The 19,760-nt window shown below is 31.7% G+C and overlaps 1 protein-coding gene across 1 annotated transcript; it reads left to right on the top strand.

The window, feature by feature from the left end:
• LOC109832337 (protein NSP-INTERACTING KINASE 1-like) lies at positions 309 to 1,875 on the top strand. Its single transcript, XM_020399741.1, has 6 exons — positions 309 to 890; positions 973 to 1,105; positions 1,196 to 1,267; positions 1,353 to 1,496; positions 1,577 to 1,648; positions 1,743 to 1,875. Exons 1-6 carry the CDS (start codon positions 755 to 757, stop codon positions 1,804 to 1,806), a joined length of 621 nt encoding a protein of 206 aa, XP_020255330.1. The 5' UTR covers positions 309 to 754; the 3' UTR covers positions 1,807 to 1,875.

Below are 19,760 nucleotides of genomic sequence, written 5' to 3'. Positions count from 1 at the left end.
ACGATCAAGATTCACGTATGTCTACATTTTAAAATTGTCCAGAAGTGATTATTTGCAAAAAGTAGAAATAGAAACCCCAATCTTATTATGAGATCTCTTGGGCTTATATAAGCCCCTACACAACTTACAAATAACTCCCTAACTAATACTAATATGTCAACACAAGCACATAGAGTCTATTTTCTTCATCACGATCAAGATTCACGTATGTCTACATTTTAAAATTGTCCAGAAGTGATTATTTGCAAAGTCAGTATTATTCTCCTAATGTTATGACAAGTAAAGTTCTTTATTCATTCTAAGGCTAATGCCAAAAGGAATGTTGGCCTCTCAAGTTCCTAGATTTCCTTTTATTCTCTCGCTCACAATAGTCCCAAGGGGAGGGAACAACCCCCCCTCCTCCCAATCAGTATCTTCCCTCCAATTTGTTTAATTTGTCACAGAAATTCTCACACTTCCCAAGCAAGTGCTTTAACTGCCCCCACTACAAGTCTATAAGAAAAATCTTTGTCCTCAAACTTTCAATTTTTAATTTAATTTATAAGAATTAGGCAATTAGCTTTATTCTCTCCTCCAAAAAGCATAATTTTCTTCTTTTTTTTTTAACAGTGCCCGTTTTCTCTTTCTAGCCAATTTCTAGCCAAAATAGGTGGCAGGCATGTTAACGCAACGGAAAGAACTCTGAGGGGAGGGAGAGCAACAATAAAAGAGTTAAAACCCATCAATGAACTGAATCTCCTGTTGATTTTCATTTATGGGCAGCTCTGTTTTGGACTCTGCTGATTCAATGAGAGCAGATAGAGGGAAAGCTTGGCTCCATCTCTTGGTTCTGTTGTGCTCTTTAGCTTCGTCAGATGCTCTTCTCTCTCCTAAGGGTGTCAACTTTGAAGGTAGTTTCAAAAAATCATTTTTTTTTTTCGTTTCACTTGTTTTTATGAAATGGGTAATGTAGGATTTTCGTGCTTGGTTCAGTTCAAGCGTTGATGGGCATCAAGGCCTCTCTCAAGGATCCTCATGGTGTGCTTGAGAACTGGGATCATGACTCTGTTGATCCTTGCAGTTGGGCTATGATCACTTGCTCTTCTGAAAATTTTGTTACAGAGCTGTAAGTCTCACTTTCAAATAATCTCGACAAAACAATACAGAAATTCTGAAGGGCTTTCATTCTTGATTATTGAAAATGGTATTGGTGCAGAGCAACTCCAAGCCAGAATCTATCTGGTACTCTGTCTCCAAGTATTGGGAACTTGACAAACCTTGAGAATGTGTAAGCTATTAAAGTAGTAGTAGTAGTATATTTTCTATAAATACCCTAGCTTGTTCCACTTACTATAAAATTTGTGTTTTTGTAGTCTACTACAGAATAATATGATATCAGGACCAATACCACATGAGATTGGAAAACTCACAAATCTCAAAACGCTTGATCTCTCCAGTAACTTTCTCAGTGGTGAAATCCCCTCCTCTATTGGCAATTTGAAAAACCTTGAATACTTGTAAGTTCAATATATCACTTGATTTCTTTTCATGTGCTTTGTTTTCTTTATTAACAATATTTCCATGTAAACTATAACAGGAGACTTAACAATAATAGCCTCTCTGGGGCATTTCCGTTTTCTCTGGCTGACATAAAACCGCTAGCATTTCTGTGAGTAACCATTCTTTTTTATTGTACACTTAAGAGCTATATTGTGCAATCATTTGTTAACTAAAGAGGTTTCTTTGTTTTCTTAATGATTCAGAGACCTGTCTTATAATAATTTAAGTGGCCCTGTACCCAGATTTCCAGCTAGGACATTCAAGTAAGCTCTTTAATTTTTACTGTTTTTTTTTTCATTTCAGTTTTAGGATTCGGAAGAAATTTATATCATTTTGGTAAATAGTCTACAATACAGTTTCTTTTCTGATCTGATTCTGCTTGGAGTCGTGGTTAGTGTTTGAGGTCTATTGGATGTATGGTCCGATAGAACGTACAAAGAAGTGAGGGATTGTATTGTTCACTTTGAATGGCACTCACATACAAATATCTTTGTAGTTTTGGGCATATAAACAGTTTTGCTAGCTGGCAAAGTTTTTGAATTCAGGGAAAGTAGAACATGTTCCTATTTAGATTTATGTGTCATAATATAGAAAAAGGAACTATAGTTCCTATTGATAGAAGCATTGAGTTTACATCAAAATTTCCTGATGAAATAACTGATACTAAACAGTTACAACGATTTTTAGGAGCTTTAAACTATGTAGTAGATTATTATAAAAATCTGGCACAAGATACAGTTCTTTTATATGATAGGCTTAAAAAGAATGCTAAGCCTTGGACTGAGCAACATACTGTTGCAGTTAGAAGAATTAAACTTAAAGTTAAATGCTTACCATTTAGCTAATATACATTGGTTCAAAATAGTTGAAACAGATACTTCTAATATTGGTTATGGAGGAATATTAAAACAAGTAGATCCTCAAACCAAGAAAGAACAATTAGTTCGATTTGTTTCTAGTAAATGGGATAAAGCTCAATTTAATTATTCTACAATTAAAAAGGAAATGTTTTCTATAATTAAATGCTTTTCAAAATTTAGAGATGATATTTTAAATTAAGAATTTTTACTAAGAATTGATTGCAGTTCTGCTAAAAGCATTATTGGACAAGATGTTAAAAATTTAGTCTCTAAGCAAATATTTGCTAGATGGCAAGTTAAATTAGCTATGTATCAATTTAAAATTAATTATATTAAAGGTGATTACAATCATCTTCCTGATTTTCTAACTCAAGAGTTTTACAGGGTACAAATAAGACGGAGTAATCCCTCCTTTTTAGGGAGGGGGAGAGGAAAATACCCCCCATAGTGGACATGCAAAAATGCATGTCCACTATGGGGGGTATTTTGGCCCAAGTTCAAACTCAGGTCTTATAGGCCAAAATAATTCTAAAAGAAGTTATACTCCGCCTCAGCCCAATTCATGGCGTACTATTACGAAGAAAAATAATTCTTCTAGTCTATCTCAGGCCTTTTATAAAGGCATTAATGATTTCATTGCACGGAAAAATAGTCCTGAACCTTTTACTTCTATAGTAAAAAGAGAAGTTGAATGGACAGAAAAGCTCATTTCAGATGTGGTTCAATATTTAGAACCGGAGGACATTTCTTTAATGAATGATCCTAAAAAATTAAGGCAGAAATATATGCATGAAACATTCTATCCAACATTGTCTCTAAAATCTAGAGCTTGGATGAAAACTCTTCTTATACAGAAGGGTATGGAAATTACTCATTTTTTGGCCAGCGAGAATCATAATGTCCCGTCAAGTTTCAGTAAATACATTATTCAAGAAGTTATATTTTCATGAAATTGGGTCATAAACCCAAATCAAGAGTTGCCATTAGAAAAGCCCAAAACTCTAAAGATATATATTCCTTTAATTACTGGGACTACAAAGAGGCCTTTCATGAGGTGTTCTTATATCAGAACCCAAAGAACAAACATACTTGGTTGATTAAATTTTGTCCTGAAGCTCTTCAAAAGGGCATCCCAGCTTGGTTTTATAAATGGTGGGAAACTTATAGCATTGAAATAAGTATTATTCCTGAACCACTGACGAAGTTATACTCATCTTGGATTGATATTTATATGTGGTTGATTAAGTGTCTAGCTCTGTACTATATCTTGGATAATAAAGATTATATTTTGAGTATCGGCCGTCTCACTCTGTAAGTCCTCTTTCATTTCTCTGTTTTTGTTTCCACTTCAATTTCTCTCAGATGAGTATAACTTCGTCAGTGGTTCAAGAATAATACTTATTTCAATGCCATAAGTTTCCCACTATTTATAAAACCAAGCTGGGATGCCCTTTTGAAGAGCTTCTGGAAAAAGTTTAATCAACCAAGTATGTTTGTTCTTTGGGTTCTGATATAAGAACACCTCATGAAAGGCCTGTTTATAGTCCCAGTAATTAAAGGAATATATATCTTTAGAGTTTTGGGCTTTTACCAATGGTAACTCTTGATTTGGGTTTATGGCCCAATTTCGTGGAAGTATAACTTCTTGAATAATACATTTACTGAAACTTGGCGGGACATTATGATTCTCGCTAGCCCAAAAGTGAGTAATTTTCATACCCTTCTGTATAAGAAGAGTTTTCATCCAAGCTCTAGATTTTAGAGACAATATTGAATAGAATGTTTCATGCATATATTTCTGCCTTATTTTTTCAGGATCATTCACTAAAGAAATGTCCTCTGGTTCTAAATATAGAACCACATCTGAAATGGACTTTTCTGTCCATTCAACTTCTCTTTTTATTATAGAAGTAAAAGGTTTAGGATTATTTTCCTGTGCAATGAAATCATTAATGTCTTTATAAAAGGCCTGAGATGGACTAGAAGAATTATTTTTCTTCATAATAGTACGCCATGAATTGGGCTAAGGCGGAGTATAACTCCTTTCAAAATTATTTTGGCCTATGAGACCTGAGCTTGAACTTGGGCTTGGGCTTAGGCCTCCTCTCCCCCTCCCTGAAAAGGAGGGATTACTCTGTCTCATTTGTACCCTGTAAAAACTCTTAAGTTCAAAAATTAGGAAGATGATTATAATCACCTTTAATATAATCAATTTTGAATTGGTACATAGCTAATTCAGCTTGTCATCTAGCAAAGATTTGCTTAGAGACTAAATTTTTAACATCCTTTTCAATAATGCTTTTAGCAGAACTACAGTCAATTCTTAGTAAGAATTCTTTGTTTAAGATATCATCTCTTAATTTTGAAAAGCATTTGATTATAGAAAGCATTTCTTTTTTAATTGTAGAATAATTAAATTGAGCTTTATCCCATTTACCAGAAGTAAATCGAACTAATTGTTCTTTCTTGGTTTGAGGATCTACTTGTTTTAATATTCTTCCATAAACAATATTAGAAGCATTTGTTTTAACTATTTTGAACCAGTGTATATTAGTTAAATGAATGCAAGGTAAGTATTTAATTTTAAGTTTAATTCTTCTAACTACAGCAGTATGTTGCTCAGTCCAAGGCTTAACATTCTTTTTAAGCCTATCATATAAAAGAACTATATCTTGTGCCAGATTTTTAGAATAATCTGCTATATAGTTTAAAGCTCCTAAAAATTATTGTAACTGTTTAGTATCAGTTATTTCATCAGGAAATTTTGATGCAAACTCAATGCTTCTATCAATAGGAATTATAGTTCCTTTTTCTATATTATGACCCAAAAATCTAATTTGAGTTTGAAATAATTTTATTTTTAGGGCAGATATAGCTAACCCATTTTTTATAGCTAAATTCCTAAAAATTTCTAAGTGTTTGATGTGTTGATCAAAACTATGAGAAAATATAAGGATATCATCTATATATGATAATATAAAATTCTTATAAGGAATAAAAAATTTATTCATAATATTTTGAAATTCAGAAGGGGTGTTTTTAAGCCCAAATGGCATAACATTCCACTCATAGTGTCCCAATGGGACTATAAAGACAGTTTTATATTTATCTTTTTCCTCTATTTGAATCTGCCAATAACCTGATTTTAAATCAAACTTAAAAAAATATTTTTGTATTATTAATGCAATTTAATAAATCCCTTTTATTAGGAATATGATATCTTATCCATTTAAGGACAGTATTTAGAGGTTTATAATTTATAACTAATCTAGGTACACCTCTTTCTCTTTCGGCTGCATTATTCACATAAAAGGCAGTGGAACTTCAAGGAGAGTATGACTTCGTTATTAATTTTCTCTATAAGAGTTTGTATTTCTTTTTTACATAGATCAAGATATTCTTGATTCATTTGATAGGGTCTTGACCTTGTCGGAATGTTTTTCTCATTAAAACCTTCAATGTAAGGTAAAGAAATAATATGTTGTTTCCTATTCCAAAATATATTTGGTACATCACTGCATACAGTGAGTTTAAATTTATTTTCAATTTGACTTATTAAGTTTTTTTTTGTTTCTTTATTTGTTCATCAACTTGAACAAATACAACTTATTCTTTAAGAAAATTTATTTGGTTTTCTTTTAAGATTATATTCTTGATTTCATTTAGCATTCTTATCTGAGGATAAGTAATAAATTCAAATATAATTTCTTTATCCTCATATCTAGCATGAATACCAGTAGTGTTAATTTGACTAATTGGCATAATATTATGCAGAAATGGAGTCCCAAGTATAATAAGTTGGGATAAGTTTTTAACTAAAATATAAGGAGTTGGTATACAAGTCCATTGAACACATATATGTGCTTGTGGTAATTTATATTTTACTTATAATTGATTACCATTTGCACTACTCAAAGTTTGAGTAGTTTTTTCAAAGAATTTGGAAGGAACTATACCTTCATTTATGCAATTTAGATCTGCATCACTATCGACCAGAGCTATAAGATCTGGTATAAACATTTATTCTGCTATTATTAAAGTAATTTTTATATACCATTTTTTAGAGGTAACTTGTTGCAGTATTTGTAATAATGCATTAGTGTCAGTATCACTGTCACTATGTTCATTATGTTGAACTATGGTATTTGTATTTTCGTTATCATTTTCTAATTTTGAGAGAATATATTTATTCTCTTGCTTTAAGTCTTTTACTTCCTTTTTAAATTCTTGTATCTCTTTATTAAGAGATGATAAAGATAAATCTTTTGAAGTATGGGCAATATTTTGCTTTCTTCTTTGGACTTTAGAAAATTTATATACATTGTCCGTATTTGGACTCTCTTTATTTTCTTTATTTACTATATTTTTTTAAAATATCTTCTTTTAGTTCTGTGGATATATCCTCAGATAAAAAAATTTCAATTAATTCATGATTTAATTTAATCATATTTATTGATAGTCCATTCATTTGAACTATAGTTTTCCAATAGTCAGCTTCTTGATTACAGTTTTTAACTGTACATTTACAATTTTCTTCTTCTTCTTCAGATTCTGAGGTTGATGAATATGATTCATCTTCAGTATCAATGTTAATCATGATTGTATGTAACATTCTTTTAAGACATTCGTCTTCTATTTCCTCAACCTTTTTCTTTGTATAACAACGATTAACATAGTGTCGGATACAACCACATTTATAGCAACGTATTTTGCTTTTCTCTTTTTTAATTTTCTTTTTAGCCTTATCTGGCTTTTCTCTTTCTTTTTCTTTAAAGAATTTCTTTTTTTTTCCTTGATTTTTTTTAGTTTTTTATTTATTAGGAATATTTTCTTTGTCAACCTTATATAGTTGATCATAGGCAAATTGCTCACAGAACTCTCTAAGTTCTTTCTTTTTGTAAGTCTTTGAGACTTTAATTGATTTTTAAGCTTTAAATCATTACATAAAGCTAAACATTCTTTTATACAAGAATTTAACAAATATCCATATGATAGATTATCATAGGGTATATAACCCCTATATTCTGATCGGATTTTATTCCGAACTTTTTCTGCAAATAATGTGGGTAAGTCATCAATAAATTTAGCATTCCAATGTGAGCTATTAGCATCACTCAGAGACATAACTCTGCTTAAATAAGTATCTTTATACCACCTAAAATGAGTTAAAGATGGACATCTAAAATTTTGTAATAAAGTTCTAATTCTTTCACCTTCATCAAGGTAAGCATCAGTAAAATGGTGAGCAATAGATAGCATTAAAGTATACACAACGTCTTCTCACTGAACATTATTTTCTATTTTTGTAGCTCCTAAAATTTCATTACGAGCTTCTGCAGATAAATAATTATCCCATCATCCTTTAAGGATCCCAGTAAAACCACAAGTAATGAAAGAAGCTATCATTCTTTTGGTATTATCATTTTGTTTACATATTGTACCATACATTAACATTCTATGTATAGTAGCATTTATTTGGGTGTCAGATAACTCATCTATATTCCATTCATAGATATTTCTATCATTATAATCTGCTTGTAAATAAGCATTATTTTCTTCAAATAAAACATCTGTTGAGGTAGGTCTTTTATAATAGTACCTTTCCAGTCTCTTTTTAGGATGGTTTTTAATTTTATGTACTTCTGTAAACTTATTCTCTACATCCAATAATTCTGTTAGAGTTATTTCTCCAGAAGAAGTTTCTGAAATTTGAACTTGATTCAGCGTATGAATTCTAGCATTAGTTAACTTTTTTGCTAAAATATCAATTATTTCAGGTGTTATTTCACTATCTTTTTTAAACCCTGATATATCTATCGGTGGTTTAATATTTGTCTGTTCTAATTTTCTTATAGGAGACTTATGTTTCTCCAAAAGTCTTAAGGAATGTATTACCTCATTAATTTTATTTAGTAATTTATCTAATATATCTTCAATTCTAATTAACTGTTCTCCTATTGTTTGAAGATGAATATTAGTATAATTATTTTGTTTAATAATTTTACTTAGTTCTTTCATATGATCTTCATTAAGACTTTTTATCATGTTAAATAGTTAAATCTAAGCATCAAAATATCCATATTACTTAATAACCCAAGATCTACACTATGAGTAAGGTTTGGATGCAGGAGATCTTGCCTCAATCACGGTGTTGATCTCCTGAACGTGTGTGTAAACTCCTTTTCTTAGCTACAACCCTTGATCTTTCCCTCTGCTCGATGTCAGGCCTCAAACCGCCTTGAGGAACTTAAAATTGGCTCTAGGGTTTAGGATTTGAGAGAGGGGGTGACTGCTGCTAAAAATTTTGTGAAAAGCTCTTTACAACTCAGAAAAAATGTGTATACCTGCACATTATCGGGTCAAACTAAAACAAATCAGATCCGAAATCAAACTTGGCGTTCCCAGGAAAACCCCCGCTAGTCAACTACAATGAGTAGTAGTCGACTACTCTGTATTTATGTAAATTATATTCAGTATTTTGGCTGTAACTTTCACATTTGACCTCAGAATGAGGTGATCTAAGATTTTTTGGAAACCTATTGAAGAGACCTACAACTTTGGTTGCTTGAGTTTTTCAAGATATTTACTGTATCGGTATGTAAAATATATAAACTCTTAGCTGGTCATTTTTCCAGATTTCTTCTTTGTGCATGATTTGTGCATTTGCACTCATATATTCACACATATACATTGAATTAATCTTAAATCAATTCCTAGCATACTCAAACATCAAAATATATTATTTATCACCATATAACATATTTATTATTATTTATCATATAATATTCAAATTTTGGGGTTTTACATTTTCCCCCCTTAAAAGAATTTCATCCCCGAAATTCCGCAAACGTATTATAGAAAAAATCTACACTTAAACAGTCTAGAATATGAGTGCTCCCACTTAATCCATAATTAATCGAAACTAGTACGTCGGACGAAAAACCCAAATAATGGACCCCATATATATACTATGTGTTCCGAATAATTAGGAGCTAAGTATTAATACCCTCATTCTAGTGTTAAATATAAATATGTCCACATTGACAATCATATGTATAAACAAAGCCTAATCAAATTAATCAAATTACCTGCTTAAACAGGTACAAGTAGTCACGACGCATACCCCCTCGCGCTCCCAAGAAGTCTCTTCAGCTCCTTTCCGGTTCCACTGAACCTTAGAGCCTGTTTGGATTTGTAGGGAGTGAAGGGAAGTTAAGGGAAACTAGGTGAGAGAATGGAAGAGAAGGGAAGGGAGTTCCCTTCTCCTTAGTTACACCCCAATTTGGGAGGTAACAAATTTTATACTATTAGGGGATGAACCAAGGGGAACTAGGGTGAATAACTTCACCTCCTAAATGTTGTCAAACAAGGTGAATGGAGGTAAATAGTTCCCCTAACTTCCCTTCACCCTTATTCCCCTCAATCCAAACAAGCCCTTAATCAAATGTATCACTTTGTTTCTAAGCTTCTTGTCCTCATTGGCAAGAATACAAATAGGAATCTCTGTCATAATCAAGTCATCATTAAGCTCAATCTCTGGTGCATCTAATACTCAATGTTGTTCCTCATTGCGTAAATGTTGCTTAAGCATCGAAACATGAAAAACATCATGTATACTCGACATCGATGCTAGAAGATCTAGTCGATATAAAACAGCTCCAAAGCGCTCAACAAATCCTGAATGGACAAACATACCTCTGGACTAGCTTTCCCCTCCTACCAAACCGTTGAACTCCCTTCATCGGAGATACTTTCAATAGTACATTGTCCTCAATATGGAACTCTAACGGTCATCACCTCTAATCTACATAACTCTTCTGACGACTCTTCACTGCAAGGATGCGCTGCCGAATCACTACTATCTCTGTAGTTTGTCTCACACGTTCCGGCTTAAGTAATAAGCTATCTTCTGGCTCTGCCTAACAAATCGGGGGACTACAAGGCCTCCCGCACAATACCTCATACGGAGCCATACTAATTGTTGCTTGATAGCTATTGTTATAAGCGAACTCAATCAACAGAATGTGATCCTTCCAACTACCCTAGAAATCAATAATACATGCCTGCAACATGTCATTCAACACTTGGTTAACTCTCTCTGTCTACCCAACCATCTGCGGGTGGAAAACACTAAAATAAGATAGCTGACAACCAAACGAATTCTGGAAACTCCTCCAGAAATATAAAGTAAATAACTGAGTCTCGATCTGACACAATCATCTATGGGACTTCATGCAATCTCAAGATATCCTGGATAAATATCTTCGCATAAATCTCTGCTTTATTGGTGGTCTTAACTAGTGATAAGTGTGTTAACTTCGTCAACCGATCAACTATAACCCAAACTGAATCGTTCCCCTTCTTCGATCTCGATAATCTTACAATGAAGTCCATAGAAGTATCCGTCCATTTCCACTCCGGAATGGGTAAAGGTTGTAGGATTCTTGCCGATCTCGGGTGTTTTGCCTTCACCTACTGGCAAGTAAAGTATTTAGCCATATATTCTGCGATCTTCCTACGCATATCATTCCACCAAAAGTGTCTCTTCAGATCCTTATACCTTTTAGTTATGCCTGGATGTATTGTGCACCTGGTGCGATGTGCCTCATCAAACAAATCCTTCTCAGCTGTGCATTAGCTGGTATCACTAATCGGCCTTTTATCCGAAGGCCTTCATCTGCTCCAACGGACCAATCCATCTTGGGCTCTTTGGAAATCTCCTCTTTTCGAGTTTGAATCCAAAAATCCTCTAGCTTTGCTTTAATTACTCTATTGCTCCAAGATGGCTGTATTAACACATCCCCTAAATATACTTTGCTCCCGCTAATCTCTATCCTAAATTTAAATTGGCTAAGGGTGTGAAGATCTCGATACAACGAGCACCTCAAAGCCGCAACCTTATGCCGACGCTTCCTATTCAATGCGTCCGCTACAACATTGGCCTTCTTCGGATAGTACTGAATCGCAAACTCAAAATCTTAGATAAACTCGACCCATCATTGCTGTCTTTGATTAAGCTCTTTCTGAGAGAAGAGATACTTCAAATTCTGATGGTCAGTGAACAACTTGATCTGTATTCCATACAGATAGTGTCTCCATGTATATAGTTTCAGATCCAGGTATAAAATTCTAACCATGAGTCTTTATATTAAGACTTATTGCATCGAGTATATTTGGATCAGTTAAAGATAGACTCAAATTTGGATAAACATTAAAATATACAGGTCCGTTACACAGACTGGTTTCCATAATACCCATTAGTGATTGGGTCCAGTTTAAACATCTTGAGTCTCTTAAACAGACTAATTAAAATGCATTAAGACTAGATAAAGTCAAGGGTTTGAAGGCAATTTGTATTAAACCTATATGTAGGTACTTGTATTTATCCAAATATGGATTTACATCTGCAATTCCTAACAATTGAATTATATGTTCATCTCTATCGACTGTAGTAGTCCGTTCTAGGGTCTTAATATTAATTAAAGATTTATAATCTAAAAAACTAATTTTATAGATGTCTCTATTAGGAACATCAGGTATGGTACTTATTAAGTTCTTCTATGTCAGTTTCATATTTTGTTAATTGAGCATTTTTTACTTTTTTCATTCCAGTATAACTGGAGTTACGAGCCGAACTACTTTCTATGATGTCTGACATGATTTTTTCTTACAGATTTATCTTCTGATTATTTAACTAGTAAGGGTGAAGAATTTCTATTTTTCTTTTTATTCTCTATAAAACAACCTAGCAGAAAGCTTACACGTCTATCAAAGACTTACACTACCCTAAACAGCCATCTCGACAACAATGGGCTTTACACTGCGCGACTTAGATGACGTCCCATAAGCATGAAAACTAAGTTCTTAACCAGAGAATGAAAAGAACATATAGAAATTCTATTAGGAACATCAGGTATGGTCCACTTATTAAGTGCTTCTATGTCAGTTTTATATTCTGTTAACTGAGCATTTTTTACTTTTTTCATTCCAGTATAACTGGAGTTATGAGCCGAACTACTTTCTATGATGTCTGGCATGATTTTTTCTTACAGATTTATCTTCTGATTATTTAACTAGTAAGGGTGAAGAATTTTTATTTTTCTTTTTATTCTCTATAAAACAACCTAGCAGAAAACTTACACGTCTATCAATGACTTACACTACCCTAAACAGCCATCTCAGCAACAACGAGCTTTACATTGCGTGACTTAGATGACGTCCCATAAGCATGCAAACTAAGTTCTTAAATAGAGAATGAAAAGAACATATAGAAATTATACATTCTTACAAGTAAACAATCAAAAAGATAATATGTAAGAGCAAACTTAAGCAGACATTAAGTAGTTTAATATGGCTCTGATACCAAAAGTAAGCGGAAACAAAAAACAGAAAGAAGAAAAAAACTTACAGAGTAAGACGATCGATTCTCAAAATATAATCTTTATTATCCAAAATATTTTACAAAGGGGCACACTTAGATTGGATATTTTACAAAGGGGCACACTTAGATTACAGAGGAAATATCTTACAAGGCTCACTTTTCTCTTACAGATTTTATTCTTTTCTTCTAAGCTTATTCTACTAAACTCTCAACCTTCATATATATATATATATATATAAGCGTCGCTCATAACTTCTAAAGCCTTCGATTCCCTTCGCAGTGGCGCAATAACTAAAGTTGAAAGCGATGTGGCGCATAAACGAGGTAAGTGGCGCATTATTCACAGTAACGATTCTTTCTTTTAGAAAGTAGCTTTATAAAAACTACTTTTAGAAAGCTGCTTTAAATAAAGTAGCTTTTAAAAAGAGGATTCTAGATGGCTCCCCGAGGCTCAATCTAGAATGTTATACTGCTTATGAAGCTGGCTCTTTACCTTTAAGGTTCGGCATTTGATTATCAAATATTTCTGCCCAGATATCTTCTGGATCTTGGGCATCTTGAATAGATATATCTTCTTCCATAGAATGGTTACTTCTGGTATCACCACTATAAAAAACTTCTGTAAATTATTTCTTGAAGTATTCTAGACATTTCTGTTGGATTTCTGATTCAGAATTTTGAGGATATTTTCTCCTCATCATTTTTGCTATTTTTAATAGCGGATTTTCTCTTTGAATTTCTTGAGTCATATGAAACTCTAAAACAGAAGTATTTTTCTGAATTATTTCTTCCAATTGTTTGACTTTGGTGTCGAGGCACATACCACTCCACCAACGGTAATAATATTTTCTTTTTAAGACTGGTATATGAGACACAGTCCAACTACATTCAAATGACCAATTCCATATCCAAGGTATCTCAACTTCTGCAAAGAAGTATATCAAACACATGCCATCTATAAGTTGGCTTTCATCTATTTTGGCGAGAATAGGATGGGTATCAACCCAGGATGAGTATAACATCATCAGTGGTTTAGGAATAATACTAATTTCTATACCATAAATTTCCCACCATTTATAAACCAAGCGGGAATGCCTTTTTGAAGTGCTTCTGGGCATAATTTAATTAGCCAAGTACGCTTATTCTTTGGGTTCTGATATAAGAACACCTCATTGAATGCTTGTTTATAGTCCCAATAATTGAAAGAAAATATCTCTTTAGAATTTTGAACTCTTACCAATGGTAATTCTTGATTTGGATTTATGGCCCAGTTTCTTGGAAGTATAACTTCGTAAATAATACATTTACTGAAATTTGGCGGGACAGTATGATTCTTGCTAGCCCAAAAGTGGGTAATTTCTATACCCTTCTGTGTAAGAAGAGTTTTCATCCAAGCTCTAGATTTTAAAGCTAATGTTGGATAAAATGTTTCATGCAGATATTTTTGCCTTAGTTTTTCAGGATCATTCATTATAAAAATATCCTCTGGTTCTAGATATAGAACCTCATCCGACCTAGGCTTTTCTGTCCATTCAACTTCCCTTTTTACTATAGAAGTAAAAGGTTCATAACTATCTTCCTGATTAATAAGATCATTAATACCTTTATAAAAGGCTTGAGATGGGCTAGAAGAATTATGTTTCTTCGTAATAGAACACCATGAACTGGGCTGATGAGATGGAGTGTAACTCCTTTCAGAATTATTTTGGCCTATAAGGCCGGAACTGGAACTTGGGCCTGGGCCTCCTCTCCCTCTCCCTGAAAAGGAGGGATTACTCTGTCTCATCTGTACCATGTAAAAACTCCCAAGTTAGAAAGTTAGGAAGATGATTATAATCATCTTTAATATACTTAATTTTAAATTGATACATAGCCAATTCGGCTTACCATCTAGCAAATATTTGCTTAGAGACTAGATTTTTAACATCTTTTTTTAATAATGCTTTTAGCAGAACTACAGTCAATTCTTAATAAAAATTCTTGATTTAAGATATCATCTCGGAATTTTAAAAAGCATTTAATTATAGAAAGTATTTTTTTTAATTGTAGAATAATTAAATTGGGTTTTATTCTATTTACCAAAAATAAAACGAACTAATTGTTCTTTATTGGTTTGGGGATCAACTTGTTTTAATATTCCTCCATAACCAATATTAGAAACATCTGTTTCAACTATTTTGAACCAGTGTATATTAGCTAAATGAATGCAAGGTAAACATTTAACTTTAAGTTTAATTCGTTTTACTACAGCAATATGTTGCTCAGTCCAAGGCTTAGCATTCTTTTTAAGCCTATTACATAAGAGAACTGTATCTTGTGCCAGATTTTTATAATAATCTGCTACATAATTTAAAGCACCTAAAAATCTTTGTAACTTCTTCGTATCAGTTATTTCATCAGGAAATTTTGATGCAAATTCAATGCTACGATCTATAGGAACTATAGTTCCTTTTTCTATATTATGACCCATAAATCTAATCTGAGTTTGAAATAGTTTCATTTTTGGGGCAGATATGGCTTACCCATTTTTTATAGCTAGCTTCCTAAAAATTTCTAAGTGTTTGATATGTTGATCAAAACTATAAGAAAAATAAGAATATCATCTATATATGATAATATAAAATCCGTATAAGGAATAAAAATTTCATTCATAATATTTTAAAATTCAGAAGGGGCGTTTTTAAGCCCAAATGGCATGACATTCCATTCGTAATGTCCAAATGGGACAACAAAGGCAGTCTTATACTTATTTTTTTTCTTCTATTTAAATCTGCCAATAGCCTGATTTTAAATCAAACTTAGAAAATATTTTTGCATTATTAATGCGATTTAATAAATCCCTTTTATTAGGAATCAGATATCTAATCCATTTGAGGACAGTGTTTAGAGGTTTATAGTTTATCATTAATCTAGGAACACCTCTTTCTCTTTCTGCTGCATTATTTACATAAAAAGCAGTGCAGCTCCAAGGAAAATATGACTTTCTTATTAATTTTTTCTCTATAAGAGGTTATATTTCTTTTTTACAAAGATCAAGATATTCTTGATTCATTTGACAGGGTCTTGACCTTGTCGGAATGTTTTTCTCATTAAACTCTTCAATGTAAGGTAAAGAAACAATATGTTGTTTTCTATTCCAAAATGCATTTGGTACATCACTGCATACAGTGAGTTTGAATTTATTTTCAATTTGACTTATTAAGTCCTTTTATTTCTTTATTTGTTCTTCAACTTGAACAAATACTACTTCTTCTTTAAGAAAATTTATTTGATTTTCTTTCAAGATTATATTCTTGATTTCATTCAGCATTCTTATATGAGGATCAATAATAAATTCAAATATAATTTCTTTATCCTCATATCTAGCACAAATGGCAGTAGTGTCAATTTGACTAATAGGCATTATATTATGCAAAAAATTAAGGAGTCCCAAGTATAATATGTTGGGATAAATTTTTAACTAAAATACAGGGAGTTGGTATACAAGTCCCTTGAACACATATATGTGCTTGTGGTAATTTATATTTTACCTCTAGTTGATTTCCATTTGCACTACTCAGAGTCTGAGTAGTTTTTTCAAAGAATTTTGAAGGAACTATGCCTTCGTTTATGCAGTTTAAATCTGCACCACTATCGACCGGAGCTATAAGATCTGGTATGAACATTTGTTCAGCTATAACCAAAGTAATTTTTATATACCACTTTTGAGAGGTAACTTGTTGCAATATTTGTAATAATGCATTAGTGTCAGTATCACTGTCACTATGTTCACTATGTTGTACTATAGCAATTGAATTTTTATTATCATTTTCTAATTTTGAGAGAATATATTTATTCTCTTGTTTCAAGTCTTTGACTTCTTTCTTTAAGTCTTGTATCTCTTTATTAAGAGATAATAAAGATATGTCTTTAGAAGTATGAGCAATATTTTGCCTTCTTCTTTGAACTTCAGAAAATTTATGTACATTGTCAGTATTTGGACTTTTTTTATTTTCTTTATTTACTAAGTTTTTTAGTAATTCTTCTTTTAGTTTGGGAGATATATCTTCTGATAGAATCTTTGCTAATAATTCATGATTTGATTTAATCATATTTATTGATAGTCCATTCATTTGAACTATAGCTTTCCAATAGTCAGCTTCTTGATTACAGTTATTAGCTGTACATTTATAATTTTCTTCTTCCTCAGATTCTGAGGTTGATGAATATGATTTATCTTCAGTATCACTGTTAATCATAATTTTGGATAGCATCCTTTTAAGACCTTCGTCTTCTATTTCTTCAATTTTTTGTTTTGTATAACAGCGATTAGCATAGTGTCCGATACGGTCACATTTATAACAATGTATTTTATTTTATTTTTTTTAATTTTCTTTTTAACCCTATCTGGCTTTTCTCTTTCTTTTTCTTTGAAGAATTTTTTCTTCTTTTTCTTAAATATTTTTTTAGTTTTTTCTTTATTAGGAATACTTTCTTTATCAACCTTATATGGTTGATCAAAAGCAAATTGTTCGCAGAACTCTCCTAGTTCTCTTCTTTTGGTAAGTCTTTGAGACTTTAATTGATTTTTCAACTTTAAATCATTACATAAAGCTAGACCTTCTTTAATACAGGCATTAGAAAAATATCCATATGATAGATTATCATAAGGGATATAACCCCCATATTCTGAATGGATTTTATTCCGAACTTTTTCTGCAAATAATATGGGTAAACCATCAATAAATTTGGCTTTTCAATGTGAGCTATTAGCATCACTTAGAGACATAACTCTACTTAAATAGGTATCTTTATACCACCTAAAATGAGTTAACGATGGACATCTAAAATTTTATAATAATGTCCTAATTCTTTCACCTTCATCAAGGTAAGCACCAGTAAAATAGTGAGCTATAGATAACATTAATGTATAAACAACATCTTCTCGCTGAACACCATTTTCTATTTTAGTAGCTCCTAATATTTCATTTCAAGCATCTGTGGATAAATAATTATCCCACCATCCTTTAAGGATTCCAGTAAATCCACAAGTTATAAATGAGGCTATCATTCTCTCGGTATTACCGTTTTGTTTACAAATTGTACCATACATTACCATTCTATATATTGTAGAATTTATTTGGGTGTCAGATAATCCATCTATATTCCATTCGTAAATATTTCTACCATTATAATCTACTTGTAAATAAGCATTATTTTCTTCAAATAAAACATTTGCACGACTAGGTCTTTTATAATAGTACCTTTTTTAGTCTTTTTCTACGATGATTTTTAATTTTATTTATTTCTGTAAAGTTATTCTCTACAGCTAATAATTTTGTTGGAGTTATTTCTCCAGAAGAAATTTCTGAACTTTCAGATAAATTATCCTCTCCCTCTTCTGATATAATTGCAGAGGGTGACGCTTGATTTAGCGTATGAATTCTAGCATTAGTTAATTGTTTTGCTAGAATATCTATTATTTCAGGTGTTATTTCACTATCTTTTTTAAACCCTTTTATATCTATAGGTGGTTTAATATTAGCTTGTTCTAATTTTCTTATAGGAGATTTATGTTTCTCCAGAAGTCTTAAGGAAGGTATAACCTCATTAATTTTGCTAAGTAATTTATCTAAAACATCTTCAATTCTAATAAGTTGTTCACCTATTGTTTGTAGATGAATATTAGTATAATTATTTTGTTTAATAATTTTACTTAGTTCTTTCATATGATCTTCATTAAGATCATTAGGCTTTATAAAAGCATTAGCTTCTATAGTAGAAGGGTGAATATCTTTTAGATATAACGGGTCAATAGGAGGATTCACAGACCTAATAATTTTACCCGTAGTAGTTTTCCACTGCTTTAAGTATTCTTCTACAACTCCTATTTGAGTTTCTTGTTTTTGAATATACTTTTTTAAGAACCAAGGTACAAAAGTTTTAAAGTCTTGTTTTAACATTAATTCTGAATAGTATTCATCTACCCAGTTTAACTGGTCTCTTTTATTAAAAATTTTAAAGAACCATTTTCTAAAATCTTTATGTTTATCTATGTAAAATTCTTTATTTAGAATTTCCCTTTCTTTACTATCTTTTTCAAAATTCATTTCATACGAAAACTCATCTCCGTATTAGGAGGAGAAAGTTTATCCTTATATAAAGGATGAGGAATATTATTATCGGAGATATTTACTCCTTGAACAGAATTGGTTCTATAAGATCCAAATCTAGATAAAGAATTTCTGTCTGATGTAGCCGCATCAGATATTCTGATTGTTCTAGATGGATTAAATGTTATTTCTACTTCTCCATCTGTAGTTTATATAATTTGATCAATATCTTGATTGACAATAGGTAAAGGTTGTACAGCGTTGGGTATAACCCAATTATCTGAGAAATTTATTTCATCCCATTTTATTTGATTATTAACAGCAATATTGGAAGATAAAACATTAGTTTCTACCAGGACAGTTTTACCTAGTTTAGAATAAATTTTAGCTTTAGGAGCTAATGTATTTAATACTTAATAATGGATCCTATAAATTATAGCAATAGTTTCAGATCCAGGTATAAAATTGTAACCATGAGTCTTTATATTAAGACTTATTGCATCGAGTATATTTGGATCAGTTAAAGATAGACTCAAATTTGGATAAACATTAAAATACATGGGTCTGTTACATAGACTGGTTTCCATAACATGCATTAGTGATTGGGTCCAGTTTAAACATCTTGAGTCTCTTAAACAGACTAATAGAGATGCATTAAGACTAGATAAGTCAAGGGTCTGAATGCAATTTGTATTAAACCTATATGTAGGTACTTGTATTTATCCAAATATGGATTTACATCTGCAATTCCTAACAATTGAATTGTTTGTTTATCCCTATCAACTGTAGTAGTCCGTTCTAGGATCTTAATATTAATTAAGGATTTATAATCTAAAAAACCAATTTTATAGATGTCTCTATTAGGAACATCAGGTATGGTCCACTTAA

Source organism: Asparagus officinalis, chromosome 3 (assembly GCF_001876935.1).
Source record: "Asparagus officinalis chromosome 3, Aspof.V1, whole genome shotgun sequence".
In the NCBI taxonomy this organism is placed as follows: Eukaryota; Viridiplantae; Streptophyta; class Magnoliopsida; order Asparagales; family Asparagaceae; genus Asparagus; species Asparagus officinalis.
Note: the sequence above shows the minus strand (reverse complement) of the source record. Positions and strands in the feature narration are given on the sequence as shown.

Bases quoted from the DNA above. Each gene is read 5' to 3' on its own strand.
- LOC109832337 (XM_020399741.1), top strand. From the start codon at position 755: ATGGGCAGCTCTGTTTTGGACTCTGCTGATTCAATGAGAGCAGATAGA. The intron at 1,106-1,195 runs GTAAGTCTCACT...GTATTGGTGCAG, and splicing joins GAAAATTTTGTTACAGAGCT to AGCAACTCCAAGCCAGAATC. The intron at 1,268-1,352 runs GTAAGCTATTAA...GTGTTTTTGTAG, and splicing joins TTGACAAACCTTGAGAATGT to TCTACTACAGAATAATATGA.